Source organism: Phalangium opilio, unplaced genomic scaffold (genome assembly GCF_054372755.1).
Source record: "Phalangium opilio isolate 3A_F unplaced genomic scaffold, DU_Popi_V2 ptg000209l_1, whole genome shotgun sequence".
Lineage (NCBI taxonomy): Eukaryota > Metazoa > Arthropoda > Arachnida > Opiliones > Phalangiidae > Phalangium > Phalangium opilio.
The window spans coordinates 17,672,218-17,685,692 of record NW_028324217.1 but is presented as its reverse complement, the minus strand read 5'-3'; the positions used below and the strand labels follow the sequence as shown (position 1 = coordinate 17,685,692).

Below are 13,475 nucleotides of genomic sequence, written 5' to 3'. Positions count from 1 at the left end.
ACAGCTACGTCTCCTTCTGTATAGTGCTCCTAAAAATAGGTAGGGTGTTCGGCCGTTACCTTTTTTAAATCTTTCATTTTAAATCGAGATCTAAAAAATATTAGACCTCCTTATCTATCGCAATGTTTTAACCATTTGGTTTTCGGTCGGCTAGCTGGAGGTTAGTTTCCAGCTTTGCGTTTAAAATTTAACCTGGATAAATTTTGGACTTCAACATTTAACTGTTAAATTTTGATGTGCCATTCATTTTCACGCCTTTAAAGTTAATCTTATGATATTTATTAGTAACAACAACCTGATCTTCACTGTTGGTTAACGTGAATAAGACGGTGCTTAGAGGTGACATGGTATGGGTATTTTACACGTTCATAATTAAGTTAACCGTACACCGCTTCTAGACGTGTAAATCAAGGGTTTTTGCTACCTGGGGCGCTATCTTTTTCAATGCTTAAATGATTTACCATGCATAAAATCAGATTGAATAGCCCCTCGATTCCCTACTCTAAACAGTGATTAAATTATAACCGTATAAATTTACTTATGCTGTAATTCAAATATTCCGGCGAATCGAAGAACAGATAGTTTTTAGTGATAATTCCCTCGTTGAGTTTACAACATAGGCTTATGCCGATGCACACTTAGAAAATAAATATGAAAACCCCAAACATACAAATTCATAAGTATCCGACCCCACAGATAAGAATTCAAAAGTATCCGACCCCACAGATTAAGAGGTACCCCACCCCACATCACCCCGACATTTAAGAGATAAAAATAAATGATAAAAAACTCGGGGTTTCTATCAAGTCTCTATGGTTCAGTGGTAGAATGTGTGTCTACTGCGACAGCGACCCGGGTTCGATTCCCAGGTCTGACCTGAAAAAATTTCAACTAAAATTAAATCTCTAACCGAGCCCAGTAACCCCTATGGGTGGGTTGTGGTAATATAAAGTTACTTGTAAGCTAAAATCTGACGATAACGAAGCGACAACCCCGGCCACCACTACTACTACTACTACTACTACTACTACTACGGACGACGGGGCTCGGGTAAAACTAAGATCCTATCGTATACTACGATATGGCTAAAAACGGCACTAGATGCTCCCATAGTCAAGGGGTGGAGTTGAATGACCCAATAAGCTTATCAAAGGCTAGGTCTAGCTCCGCCCTTGATTATGATTTCTGATTGGTTCCTGCCTTTGGCTACATAAAATTGGTGTGTAGTAGAAGGTTAATCAGTGTGTTACGGGCGCCACAGTAGCTGATATTTGCTTTAAAGTATAAATCGCAATAGAAAAACCTTAAGTAAACCAATGTTTATTGGTGGGTGATTAGAAACACCATAAGCCTATCACACATCCCTCGACCATTTATAGCGTTATTAAAGGGCACCACACAGCCTTGTGGGAGCTGTATGCCCACACACACAAACTGCAGCCTTCCTTATAGTTCTTGCAAAGCTACCGCGCCCGCAAGCCTCTGGTGGCGCCCTTGACGAAAAAACCCCTTCTGATCCCCCTTTGTTGACGTCACTGGTTTCTCTGTTTTCTTTCTGGACACTTTAAAAGACATTCTGCATAAAAGAAAGTCCTATTTTGTAACGCAGTCTATTTTTTTCAGTGTAATGGTTTAATATCAAACATGAAAGAAGTGAGAATGACAATTGTTTGCGATAAATAAGAAACTGGACGAAACTGAGCGGCTCAATGGGGTCATTAAGGAGTTGGAAAGTGAAATCAAGAGTCTGATGGTTTGTGACATTCTTCATTTTCATTTTCGATGTGAAAGAGAATCAGGTTAAAAGTATTAGTTCAATTATTGTTAATTGTTTATAACACAGGAGGAAAGTGGAATACACGAAAGAGCCAGGATTGAACGCGTGAAATCAGAACCTGTTGAAAATGATTCAGGACTGAATGAACAGGAATTATCTCATCCTGTTCTGATAAATCAACAAACAGAAGAACAAATACAAAGGTATTTAAAGCAAAAAACCAATGAGAACTTGTCAACGAGGGCGGAGCTAAAACTAGCCTTTGCTTATGCTAAGCTAAGCAGGCCTGTCAACTCCACCCCTCGACTATGGGAGCATCTAGTGTCATTTGTTTGAACTAAACCATAGTCAAGTCTCGGCTATGGTTAAGTTTAAGCTCAAGTATAATATTTTATTTGACTGACTAATTCGCGTCCATAAAACTTGATTCGTTAAGCCTTGCCCTGAGAATCGTGAATAAAATCAGAAGTATGTAATGCTTCGAGAGAGAAGTGGGGTAGTTGTAACATGATTCTTCCCAACATCATTTTACATTTGGAGGAAGGTTACTTTTAAACCAAATCACACGCGTTAAATAGTTCCCTCATTATTACTCAATTAGTGCTTAACTATTTGCCAAGGCGCATGCATGCGCTTGTGGTAATTTTTGTCCCGCGTCAAGACAATCACGGTTTGTGCAGAGTTGATTGCTGAGGATTTAGCAAATACCAAACAGTTATAGAATTCACCCCACGTTGCGATGCCCATCTGAAGTTTGTTGAGCAGGAAAGCAAATGTTCAAAAAGGGGTCCTTCGCCTGGGAAGAATCATGTTACATATAACTAAAGAGTGTCACCCTTTTTCTATTATCCCCTTCTGATAAGATGTATTAATCTTTTATTGCTGTTGCTATATCAGTTTTGACGATTTTTTATTTGGATAGTTCGCAAAGTATACCAGCTGAGATTACCAACAACATTTACCAAAGTCTGCTTAAAGTGGAAGCCATGAACCTCGAGCAATTTGGGATAGGTATGGTGTCACATTATTGTGATTCTGACACGCAACCTGATGTAGTTCCAGTTTGATGAAACTATTAGGGTTATTGTTTCGTTTTGACCATCAAGGTTCGTTGGTAAAAGCCGAAGGTGCTTGCAATATCGAAGGCACGCTGACTGAAGAAGACATTAAGGAAGAATCACCTGAATGTGGTGCGGAGGTTGGCAAAGAAAAGACGTCCCAAACTAAAACTACCTCAAAAAATGAGCGTTTTACAACGCGAATTATGAAACTATGTATTCCTAAACTCAAATGCCGTGACGGTGTTCCTTTACTTAACCTTGAAGGCGAAGCGCAGTTCGAAATGTCTCCTGTCCCAACGACAGATTCGCCTCCCGAGAACAATCTTAGCGTTAACAATTCTTATCCCAAATCACGAATTTCTTCGACCAAGAGAGGAAATGAGAGAATAGCAACTCGATCCAAGAAATTGTGCCTTGAAAAACATGGGGAATTGTCGTCGCTTGACGCAAATAAGGAAAGCAATTCTCAGGAAGAAGGTCCAGAGGAGAATCTTGATGATAACCAATCCAAAGTCACCTTGACCGATTCAAAGAAAACTGATAATAGACAAAATGAAACTATGAAACTGTGCTTGCCAAGCGATTTACCAACAGTACCGATTGAAGTTGAAGATAATACTTCAGTGTCCAGCTCTGATACATCCGAAAGTAGCTCGTCAAGTAGTTCCGAAAGTAATACAACTTCTGCCAGTTCGGAAATTGGTAAGTCGTTTTACGTTTAGGGTCAACAACGATTTTCGGGACTGGAACATAAGACTCAAAAATCGTCAAAATTGAGCCACTTACAGTAGAATTTAGAAACCTCACCAAAAACAGAGGATGTTTCGAAATTTTCTAGTGGTAGTTCCCCTAACAGGTTTTTTAACTCCGTCCTTTCTAACCCTGATTACTTTCTGTCTTCCCTGGGATTTTTCAACCTCATCCTCAATCCTTAGCATTTTAAAGCTTCTAAAAATTGTGTCTCATTTAAATTAATACGTTTTTAACTTTAAATTTAAACGGAAAATTGTCCCTGCGAATAATATTAAGCTCAAAACTTGGTTACCTAAATTCAGCGGTTGAGCCTGAGCTCCGTGGCCACCGGACGAGAAAAAATTCCCTTTTAAAAATGCAGGTACCCAGCCGTCCTTGGTGTCTTAAAGGGCCCAAGCAAACGTTGCTCAGATTGTTAAGACCTTAGTGCTTTACTCCCAATGGTCTTTGAAACTGTGAATAATTTCACCTAAAGAATATTTAAGAGAACTTACTCCGTCTCTATAGCAGTTCTCGAATCTATGCAAGCAAAGAGAATATACCAAGAGGAGCAGAAAGTCTAGCCTTTCACAAGGCTTTTGAAAGGCCCGGCCACAGTTTTGGTCGTAACTAGATCCGGTTTGTGTTGATTGGCTAAGCAGCGACGCCTTTTATCGGTTAAATTATGTCGACTGCTCATTTTTGGTGGTGGCTACAGGGCCGGAAATATGAAAAATTTCTTACAGGACACGTGTCCAGTGACCCCTCTATTTGACTGGAAAATTTACTGGACATTGTCCACTGGCGTGTGCGTAAATAGTGTCGCATCTTCATAGTCAAGCTATCAAAACTTCGGAAAAATTTATTGGTCAAAATGTCCAGTGAACCTCTTAGTTTTAAAACATTTATGGGACATTTTTATATTTTATTGGATAATGTCTAGTGTCCTGCGCTAATTTCCGGCCCTGGGTGGCTAAGGGTTGATCTCTGGGTTGAATATTGACGTACAAAAAGTAATTTTTAAGTAGACCGAAGACTACAAGGTCACGTGAACAACCGGAACTAGTTGCTCCAAATTCAGAGCCGGTCCCTATTTACAAAGTTTCTGCTCCTCTTGGTATATTCTCTTTGATGCAAGTGGCCAATCGGTTCTTGAGGTAGTGTCGAAGGAACCGCGTCACCGAATAATTGTCCTTCGCGTGCTAGGAGGTTCTATAGGAGGCGTTTCGAATATATCGTGTAGCTCACCTAGGCCCAAGATGCATACTTTGTGTGTGAAGCCTTACCTCTTTTGGTCTTACTGATAATAATAATAATCTTAGCTTTGTCTATGAAGGGATTTCCACATAAGCCTGTGGCTTGTTTACAGGTGGGTCTCTTTACAATGCATAGAGGGGTGGTGGCTAGCAGACTTGTAAATAGGGGGTACTGTACCAGGGAGCCTGTGACACCCAAGAAAATTCACAGGACACCCTGAAAAAATATTTTTAGTGGGGTTCGGGTACCTCCCGGGTGCCCTGAAAAATTCGGGTCGATGAGAGCTCTCTCCCATAACCAAAGAGGAGGGAAATAGGGAGAGATAATCGCATAGGCAGCCGTGATCCATCCGTATTGAGAAGAGGGGAAAATTTGTGAGACGCGGCGCACAGTTGACGTTATTGGTTCTCCTCTTTCGGGCTACTACGTCACCAAAATTGCTCGGAAAGGTTTAAACGTTGTTAAAACGTACGCTTTAAAAATAAAAAGCCGAGGCTTAAGTGAAATGTTCAGCCAAGTGGGCTTTTTTTAAGCAAAGAGTTATTTATTTATCAGAGGTAATTTAGATAGATAGTATAAGATTAGAGCCGTGTAATGTTTCAGGAAAATATTCAAAATATCTTACTAGTAAACATATAACACCAAATCCTGCTAATGGATCACTATCACCATTAGGAAAATGGCTTGAGCACACGAACCCACGAAATGATGTTTTTAGCCATATCGTAGTATACGATAGGCTCTTAGTTTGACCCGAGCCGTAGTAGTAGTAGTAGTAGTAGTAGTACTTGTGGCCGGAGTTTTCGCTTTCGTTATCGTCAGATTTTAGCTTAAAAGGAACTTTATATTACCACAACCCACCCATAGGGGTAACTGGGCTCGGTTAGAGATTTAATTTTAATTGAAATTTTTTCAGGTCAGACCCGGGAATCGAACCCGGGTCGCTGGCGCAGCAGTCAGAGATTCTACCACTGAACTTTAGAGACTTGATAGAAACCCCGAGTTTTTTATTATTTATTTTTATCTCTAAAATGTCGGGGTGATGTGGGGTGGGGTACCTCTTAATCTGTGGGGTCGAATACTTTTGAATTTTTATCTGTGGGGTCGGATACTTATGAATTTGTATGTTTGGGGTTTTTATATTTATTTTCTTTTTATGTATGTGCTAATTAAATAGATAACGATTTTCCCCATTTCCTACCGCGCTTCTCATGTGTTTCGTTCTCGTTCGGTAGCTATCGTCATCTATGTTATGTTTGACTGGAACGTTTTGGCGGTTAATTCAAATGTGGGTTTAGATAGAGCTAACATAGTGTTAAATGAGCGTTATGCGTTTGATCATTTTAGCATTGCTAATGGTAATTCGATGGGATAATCACTAAAATGCGTAATCACTATAACTAAACTTTCTCTTTTAAAAGTTTCTGGGCATAAGTCCTTGTTAGAAATTTATAAGATGCGATAAGTGTGCATCGGCATAAGTCTATGTTGTAAACCCATCGAGGGGATTATCACTAAAAACTATCAGTTCTTCGATTCGCCGGAATATTAGAATTACAGCATAAATAAATTTATACGGTCATAATTTAATCACTGTTTAGAGTAGGGAATCGAGGGGCTATTCACTCTGATTTTATGCACGGTAAATCATTTAAGCATTGAAAAAGATAGCGCTATTCACTCATTAGGGTAAGGTATAGAGGGGTTATCCACTCATTAGGGTAGGGTATAGAGGGGCTCTTCACTCGTACGATATGGCTACTATTACGAGCCCTTGGGCCGTCTTGTTTAATTACACATTGTTGATGTTTGGTTAAAGGTTTTCGAAATGGTTTAAAAGTTATACCGTTCATTTTTGGATTACTTGAATACCGCGTATTGCTACTACAATTCAAGTAGCAGCATTTTTTGTGGTAAACCATTTTAAATTACCTCTGATAAATAATTAACTCTTTGCTTAAAAAAGCCCACTTGGCTGATCATTTCACTTAAGCCTCGGCTTTTTATTTTTAAAGCGTACGTTTTAACAACCTTCAAACCTTTCCGAGCAATTTTGGTGACGTAGTAGCCCGAAAGAGGAGAACCAATAACGTCAACTGTGCGCGAATAAGGTGCGCGTTAAGAGCCGCCGCGTCTCACAAATTTTCCCCTCTTCTCAATACGGATGGATCACGGCTGCCTATGCGATTATCTCTCCCTATTTCCCTCCTCTTTGCCATAACGACAACTCAAAACAGCTCTTTAAAAAGGGGAAAAAATAAAATCTATATCTATATAAATCAAAGTCCTGACTGACTGACTGACAGACTGACTGACTGATAATCAACGTCCAGCCCAAACCGCTTGCCCTAGAAGGCTGAAAATTTGCAGGAGCGTTACTCATACGTAGTAGGCGCGTACTAAGAAAGATTTTTCCAATCCGCCGCCATCTTAGAAAATGGCGCCCAGAAATGTAAAAAAACCTTCTCTACGCAACAAAGTCCGCGCGTTTCAACCGATTTCACAAATATTTAGTACACTGGTTTCCTTTAACCCATAGACGGGCTGAATGGTCCTTCAGGCTCGATTTTTGCCATCTTTTTAAATGGCGGCCAAAACCTAAAAACCCTTCTTTATGGAATAATGTCCGCGTGAAATTTAATAAAAAATGTCCCGACGGGCTGACGGGCAACGCCGAGTGCCTTCGCTCCTAGTCATCAGTAAAATCTACCCTTTCTTTATAACTTTTTGATGGAAGTTCTTATTACACGCGAGCGACGCCGCGGGTAACAGCTAGTGTCCAATATTTCCCCTCAAAACTTCACTTCCCTCCCTCACATTTTGTTTATTTACCTTCGTCCACTAGGGTCTAGGGAGCCCCGGGTACCCAAGAAAATTCTGCTTTGGGGGGAGGGGTCGGGAGTTGCGGGCTCCCGATGAAATTATCACTATTTACTAGTGCTGTGCGAGTACTCGATAAGAGATTTTCTGAGACTCGAAAAAGTTTCGAGTATCAAACCAAGGCTCGATAAATACTCGAACCTGCTTTTGGAAGGCCTTTAGCTCTGAAAATGGGGTGTAGTAGCTATAAAAAATTAAAAATCTACTAGAAAGTCACTCTTTATGGTTAACAGACGCAAGTCAGTGCTGATTGGGTAGTTTAGATCATAATGCCAGTGTAATGTAATGGGGTAGTAGCTCCTGGCTGGTTCAACAGTGGAAGTAAAAGTAGTGAAATACAGTTAAAGGCGCGTTGACTATTATTATTGTTCTTTTATTTTATTTATTTATTTTTAAATTCAGCTTAGTAATTTTCGTTTGAGACTTTGCTCGAAGTATAACAATGGCTAGTGACTTCGGTGAGGAATGAGATTGCGAAGAACATGTTAATTAGGAATTAAGTTTGTTAAATTTAAAGGGAAGAAGACTAATACCGTCCGGGAATTATTTGAAGTAGTTGTCGATGATCAAAATTACACTAAATGTATATTATGAGAGCGATAAATTAACAGAAAGTGCTGAAATACTGCAAAATCAGTTCCCAATTACTCGATAAATACTCGAAACAAATTTTCCAACTACTCGATACTCGATTCGAGTACTCGAGACTCGGCTCGATACTCGATAAGGGAAAATTTCAATACTCGAGACTCGACTCGAAACCAAAAATTCAAGGCTCGCACAGCCCTACTATTTACAAGTCTGGTGGCTAGCCCCTATGCCACAGCTAACCTACAGCGCCCTATACTAACTATTACCGTTAACCTCTGCAAGTTTTAATGGAAAGGAGAAACTGGGTTAGACCGCGGAGGAAAACCCCTTTTAACAAGCGGGGAGAGACCTTGCAAACTCTAATAAGGAAATATGAAACTATCTATTATTGAAAATGTAATGGATACCATTTGTAATATATTGAAAATGACTTAATGTAAAATACCGCCCACATATACCTCCTGCCTTCGCCAAGCCAAAACTGGAGTTCGTAAGGAAAGTCACCTTGTAGGGGAACCACTGTACCCGCTTTAAGGTAAACATCCTTGAGATTTGGGTAGAGCCAGAGCGTTTCGGCAAATTAATGTTATAGTCGTTGCAAACTATCCAAGACGATTTCTTTTCTTCTGACTCAATCGTTGCAATAAGTAAATCGCGATTTTGTCACATACACCGCTTACACTGAGTGTCTACCTTCCTCGGAGAAGTGGCCTTCATATCCTCAAATTATAATGATATCCGACTTATTGAAAATTTTCCACTTTCTCCACCATCATATTCTGCTCAAAAGGGTAACGCCAGTCAAAGTGCTTAATTTGGTGTTACGTGTTAACGAATTGCTGTTACTTGCATTTTAACTCGATCACCTAGAAACAAACCAGAAGAGAGGACATTATAACGCCTTTCAATAACGGCAGTCATATCATTTTTCTTCCAATTTATTTTATCAGCATATTTATATTGCAATAGACTAAAACCTTAAATATTTTCTTAATAATTAACAACCATTAGTTTCCACTTTCTGATAAGTAAAATCTTCGGAGACAGTCATCTCGATTCGGAGCGGTACTAATTTTGTTTTCCGAACTTGTGTTTTCTTTAACTTTGTGTCATTTTAGTCCTCGGCATGACGGGTTTTATCAAGTGCTATTGAACATAGTAATGTGTTTGATTCAAATTGTAAGGAAGTTTCAGTTTGTTTGCTTTTTAAAGGGAAAATCCGAGAAGCAGCGTTCAACTCTTTGCAAATATTCTTCTGAATATAAAAGTGATCTTGAACGTCACATTACAAATGGTACTGAAGAAAAACGCTTCAAACGTGATCAGTGTGACTATACTAGCTCCGAGAATGGTTCTTTGATCAGACGTGAACATGATTTAACTGCTCTGAGATCGACCTTGTTTGGCTTTCATCTTCCAAAAATCGCGAATGTGGGAGACACAGACTCCCTGCCGGAAAATCAGGCCGAAAAATTCCGCTTTAAAGTTAGATGAAAGTTAATCTTGGGCAAAAAGCCGCTAATCTATGCTAATTTTCAGTCGTTGTGGTTGTAACATATTTATATGTATTGGACGAAACGTTCACACTTTTTATGTTATTTTTAAGATTCTCTATAATTTGAACTGTAGCACTTGAATAATGAAACAAACCCTTAAAATGATCCCTTTCCCAAGGATCTTCACTCTTATCTTATCATCACTGGTGCTTATTTCGACCCAAAATACTTTGGCAATAAAGAGGGGGTGCCAGAATAAATTGGAAATTGGTAACGATTTGAACGTTCATCAGCGCATTCACAGTGGTGAAAAACCCTTCAAATGTGATCAGTGTGACTATGCTACTGCCCGTAAGTGTACTTTAATCGCACATCAATGCATTCATAGCGGTGAAAAACCCTTCAAATGTGATCAATGTGAATATGCCAGCTCACAGAGCTGTCATTTGAACGTCCATCAACGCATTCACCGTGGTGAAAAACCATTCAAATGTGATCAGTGTAATTATGCCAGCACGCATAAGAGTAGTTTAATAATATATCAACGAGTTCACAGTGGTGAAAAACCCTTCAAATGTGATCAGTGTGACTTTGGAAGCACTCGGAAGAGTAGCTTGATTGCACATAAACACATTCATAGGATAGGTACATATCGGGCTGTTTAACAAAGTTTCTTTAGATAATGTAATGTGCAATGCACATTAATTTTTAATTACAATTGTCTGCAAAGATTTAACGGCTCGGGCTGGATCGAAATTAAAATTCACACTAAGGCATAAAGCAGACTGTGCGTTGTCTCTAAATAGAGACTCAGACGGTTCTATAAGTTTGATTAATCGAATCAGGGGGAAAGCTTATATCTTCGCTATTAAAGAATGATATTTTTACCATAATAATTGATAAATCATAATTTGCTTCTTTCCTTACTTTAACTTCGTCATCACTTCTTGTGCTAGTTGGTTTCAGCAGAAACGAGAGAGAGACTGATTAGGTTAGGAATCATCAAAATTGTCGCCAAGCTTAACTTTACCGTTGAATTCATGATTGTGTTTTTTCACTTCTTAGTAGGTGTTATCATGCACCTACAAAGGTTTAATGGCAGAACATGGCTGTTCATATTGTCACGTATATTTTATTGTACGTTTATTATGGGGAAGTTTGCATTCTGTATTACGCGAGTGTCTAACGTGGGATCAAGTTTGAATCTTCCACGTTCTCAAGGCATGTATTAGATTCGGTAAGGTCAAATCTTTGGAAACCGCTATTTCGACTCGGACATCGATTATTGTTTCTGAACTTGTTTTGTTTGCCTTTGTGTCTTTTTAAGCCTTAGCATAACCTGTTATATCAATTGCCTTTGAACATTGAAATGTTTGTGATGCGAGTTGTTTGATATCATATGAAGTTTTAATTTATTTCCTTTCTGTAGGAAAATCCGAGAAAAAATGTTCAACTCGATACAAATGTTCACCTGAAAATGAAAGGGAGCTCGAACTTGACATTCGAAAGGATATCAAAGAAAAACGCTTCAAATGTGATCAGTGTGACTATGCTAGTACGCGGAAGGATGATTTGATCGCACATCAACGCATTCACAGTAGTGAAAAACCCTTCAAATGTCATCAGTGTGACTATGCAAGTGCATGGAAGATTAATTTGATCAGACATCAACGAATTCACAGTGGAGGAAAACCCTTGAAATGTCATCAGTGTGACTATGCATGTAAGAGGAAGTATGTTTTGATCACACATCAACGCGTTCATAGCGGTGAAAAGCCCTTCAAGTGTGAACAGTGTGACTATGGTAGCAAGAATAGGAGTAGTTTGATCAAACACAAACGCATTCACAGCGGCGAAAAACTCTTCAGATGTAATCAGTGTGACTTTGCAAGCACGCGGAAGCATAATTTGATCGTGCATCAACGCATTCATAGCGACGGAAAACCCTTCAAATGTACTCGTTGTGACTATAAATGTACACAGAAGATTAGTTTGATCGCACATCAACGCATTCACAGTGGTGAAAAACCCTTCAAATGTGATCAGTGTGATTATGCCTTCACGCAGAAGACTAATTTGATCGCACATCAACGCACTCACAGTGGTGAAAAACCCTTCAAATGTGATCAGTGTGACTATGCAAGTACGACGAAGAATGGGTTGATCAGACATCAACGCATTCACAGTGGTGACAAACCCTTCAAATGTGATCAGTGTGACTACGCAAGTGCGCGGAAGAGTAATTTGATCAGACATCGACGTTATAATCACATGGACTAATTTAAGGATTGTAGTTAAGCATACTCAGCAATTTAAAACTTGCAAAGAACCATTTCAAAAGTGTTAATTGCGCAACGTGTTTTCATTTTCGTTTCTCACATTACCGTTCTTGACAACTGTAGTAGATGCTCAGTAACAAAATGTTTTCGATCATAGAAAAATTATAAAAAACTAAAAAACCTATCGTGACGGAATAGTCACAGGGCAGACTACACGGTTTTACAAAATTGTGGAATGTAACAAGCCTAACTTCTTTTAACGGAAAACTGGTAGTAATACGATGTTGTGTTACTTATTTTTAAAACCTTCACGACAATATTTAATGTAACCTTTTTTTTTAAACTATAATTAACAATATTTAATATGACAAATGGTTTATCAGTAATTATATCTTCGCTATTAAAGAATGATATTTTTACCATAATAATTGATTAATCATAATTTGCTTCTTTCCTTACTTTAACTTCGTCATCACTTCTTGTTCTAGTTGATTTCGGCAGAAACAGGAGAGACAGCAAATTGTCGCTAAGCTTAACTTTACCGTTGAATTCATGGTTGTGTTTTTTCACTTCTTAGTACGTGTTATCATGCACCTACAGAGGTTTAATGGCAGAACATGGCTAATCATATTGTCACTTTTTATTTTATTGTACGTTTATTATGGGGAAGTTTGCATTCTGTATTACGCGAGTGTCTAACGTGGGATCAAGTTTGAATCTTCCACGTTCTCAACTAGGGTTGTAAATTTTCCGGAAAAATAAAACGCGGAAAAATATAAAACTATCAATTAAGTGAGCTTTGAGTCAATTTATCAAACTTTTAAAGAATTAAAACATTCTCCAGTTATTTTGCCATCTTTAGTAGATTTATTAAAGTACCGCCAAATATTAGTGGTTGATTTTCTCATAATTTGTGACTTTAAACAGGGTTAACAAACTTAATAAAATTAACAACATAACACCTCGTTTCCCTTACAATGACGCAGACGATCACTATCCTTTATGCCTGATAATTTCAGTTTCACTTGGGTCTCTTAACGGTTAGGTCTCGACTCTCTAACGCCTTATACCGTCATAAGAGCAAACAGTAACCCTATGCATGCAAGCGATAGCCAATGACTGAGCTTTTGCTATAGGGAATAGGGGTCACTAGACTCTGTGCCCTTGGACAATTTTTCCCCCTCCGAATTCACCGAAAACAAAATAATGAATGTTTTGAAAAGAAAGGCAATTGAAAAATTTTAAAGTATTAACTTTCTAATTGAGAAGCCGGTAGCGGAAAAATATAGCTCGGTCATTTTCCGTGGAAAATTTTCCGACTTACAACCCTATTCTCAACGCATGTATTAGATTTGGTAAGATCAAATCTTTGGAAACCGCTGTTTCGACTCGGACATCGGTT

At 38.8% G+C, this 13,475-nt stretch overlaps 1 protein-coding gene across 1 annotated transcript in view; it reads left to right on the top strand.

The window, feature by feature from the left end:
• LOC149620971 (uncharacterized) overlaps positions 1 to 13,475 on the top strand; it is a 41,582-nt gene that overhangs the window by 26,368 nt on the left and 1,739 nt on the right. The window contains exons 3-8 of the mRNA XM_089854661.1: positions 1,624 to 1,753; positions 1,844 to 1,980; positions 2,700 to 2,788; positions 2,884 to 3,540; positions 11,224 to 12,072; positions 13,424 to 13,428. Of these exons, the coding sequence (XP_089710787.1) occupies positions 1,751 to 1,753; positions 1,844 to 1,980; positions 2,700 to 2,788; positions 2,884 to 3,540; positions 11,224 to 12,072; positions 13,424 to 13,428 (1,740 nt within the window). The 5' untranslated portion in view covers positions 1,624 to 1,750. The remainder of the gene's footprint in view (positions 1 to 1,623; positions 1,754 to 1,843; positions 1,981 to 2,699; positions 2,789 to 2,883; positions 3,541 to 11,223; positions 12,073 to 13,423; positions 13,429 to 13,475) is intronic.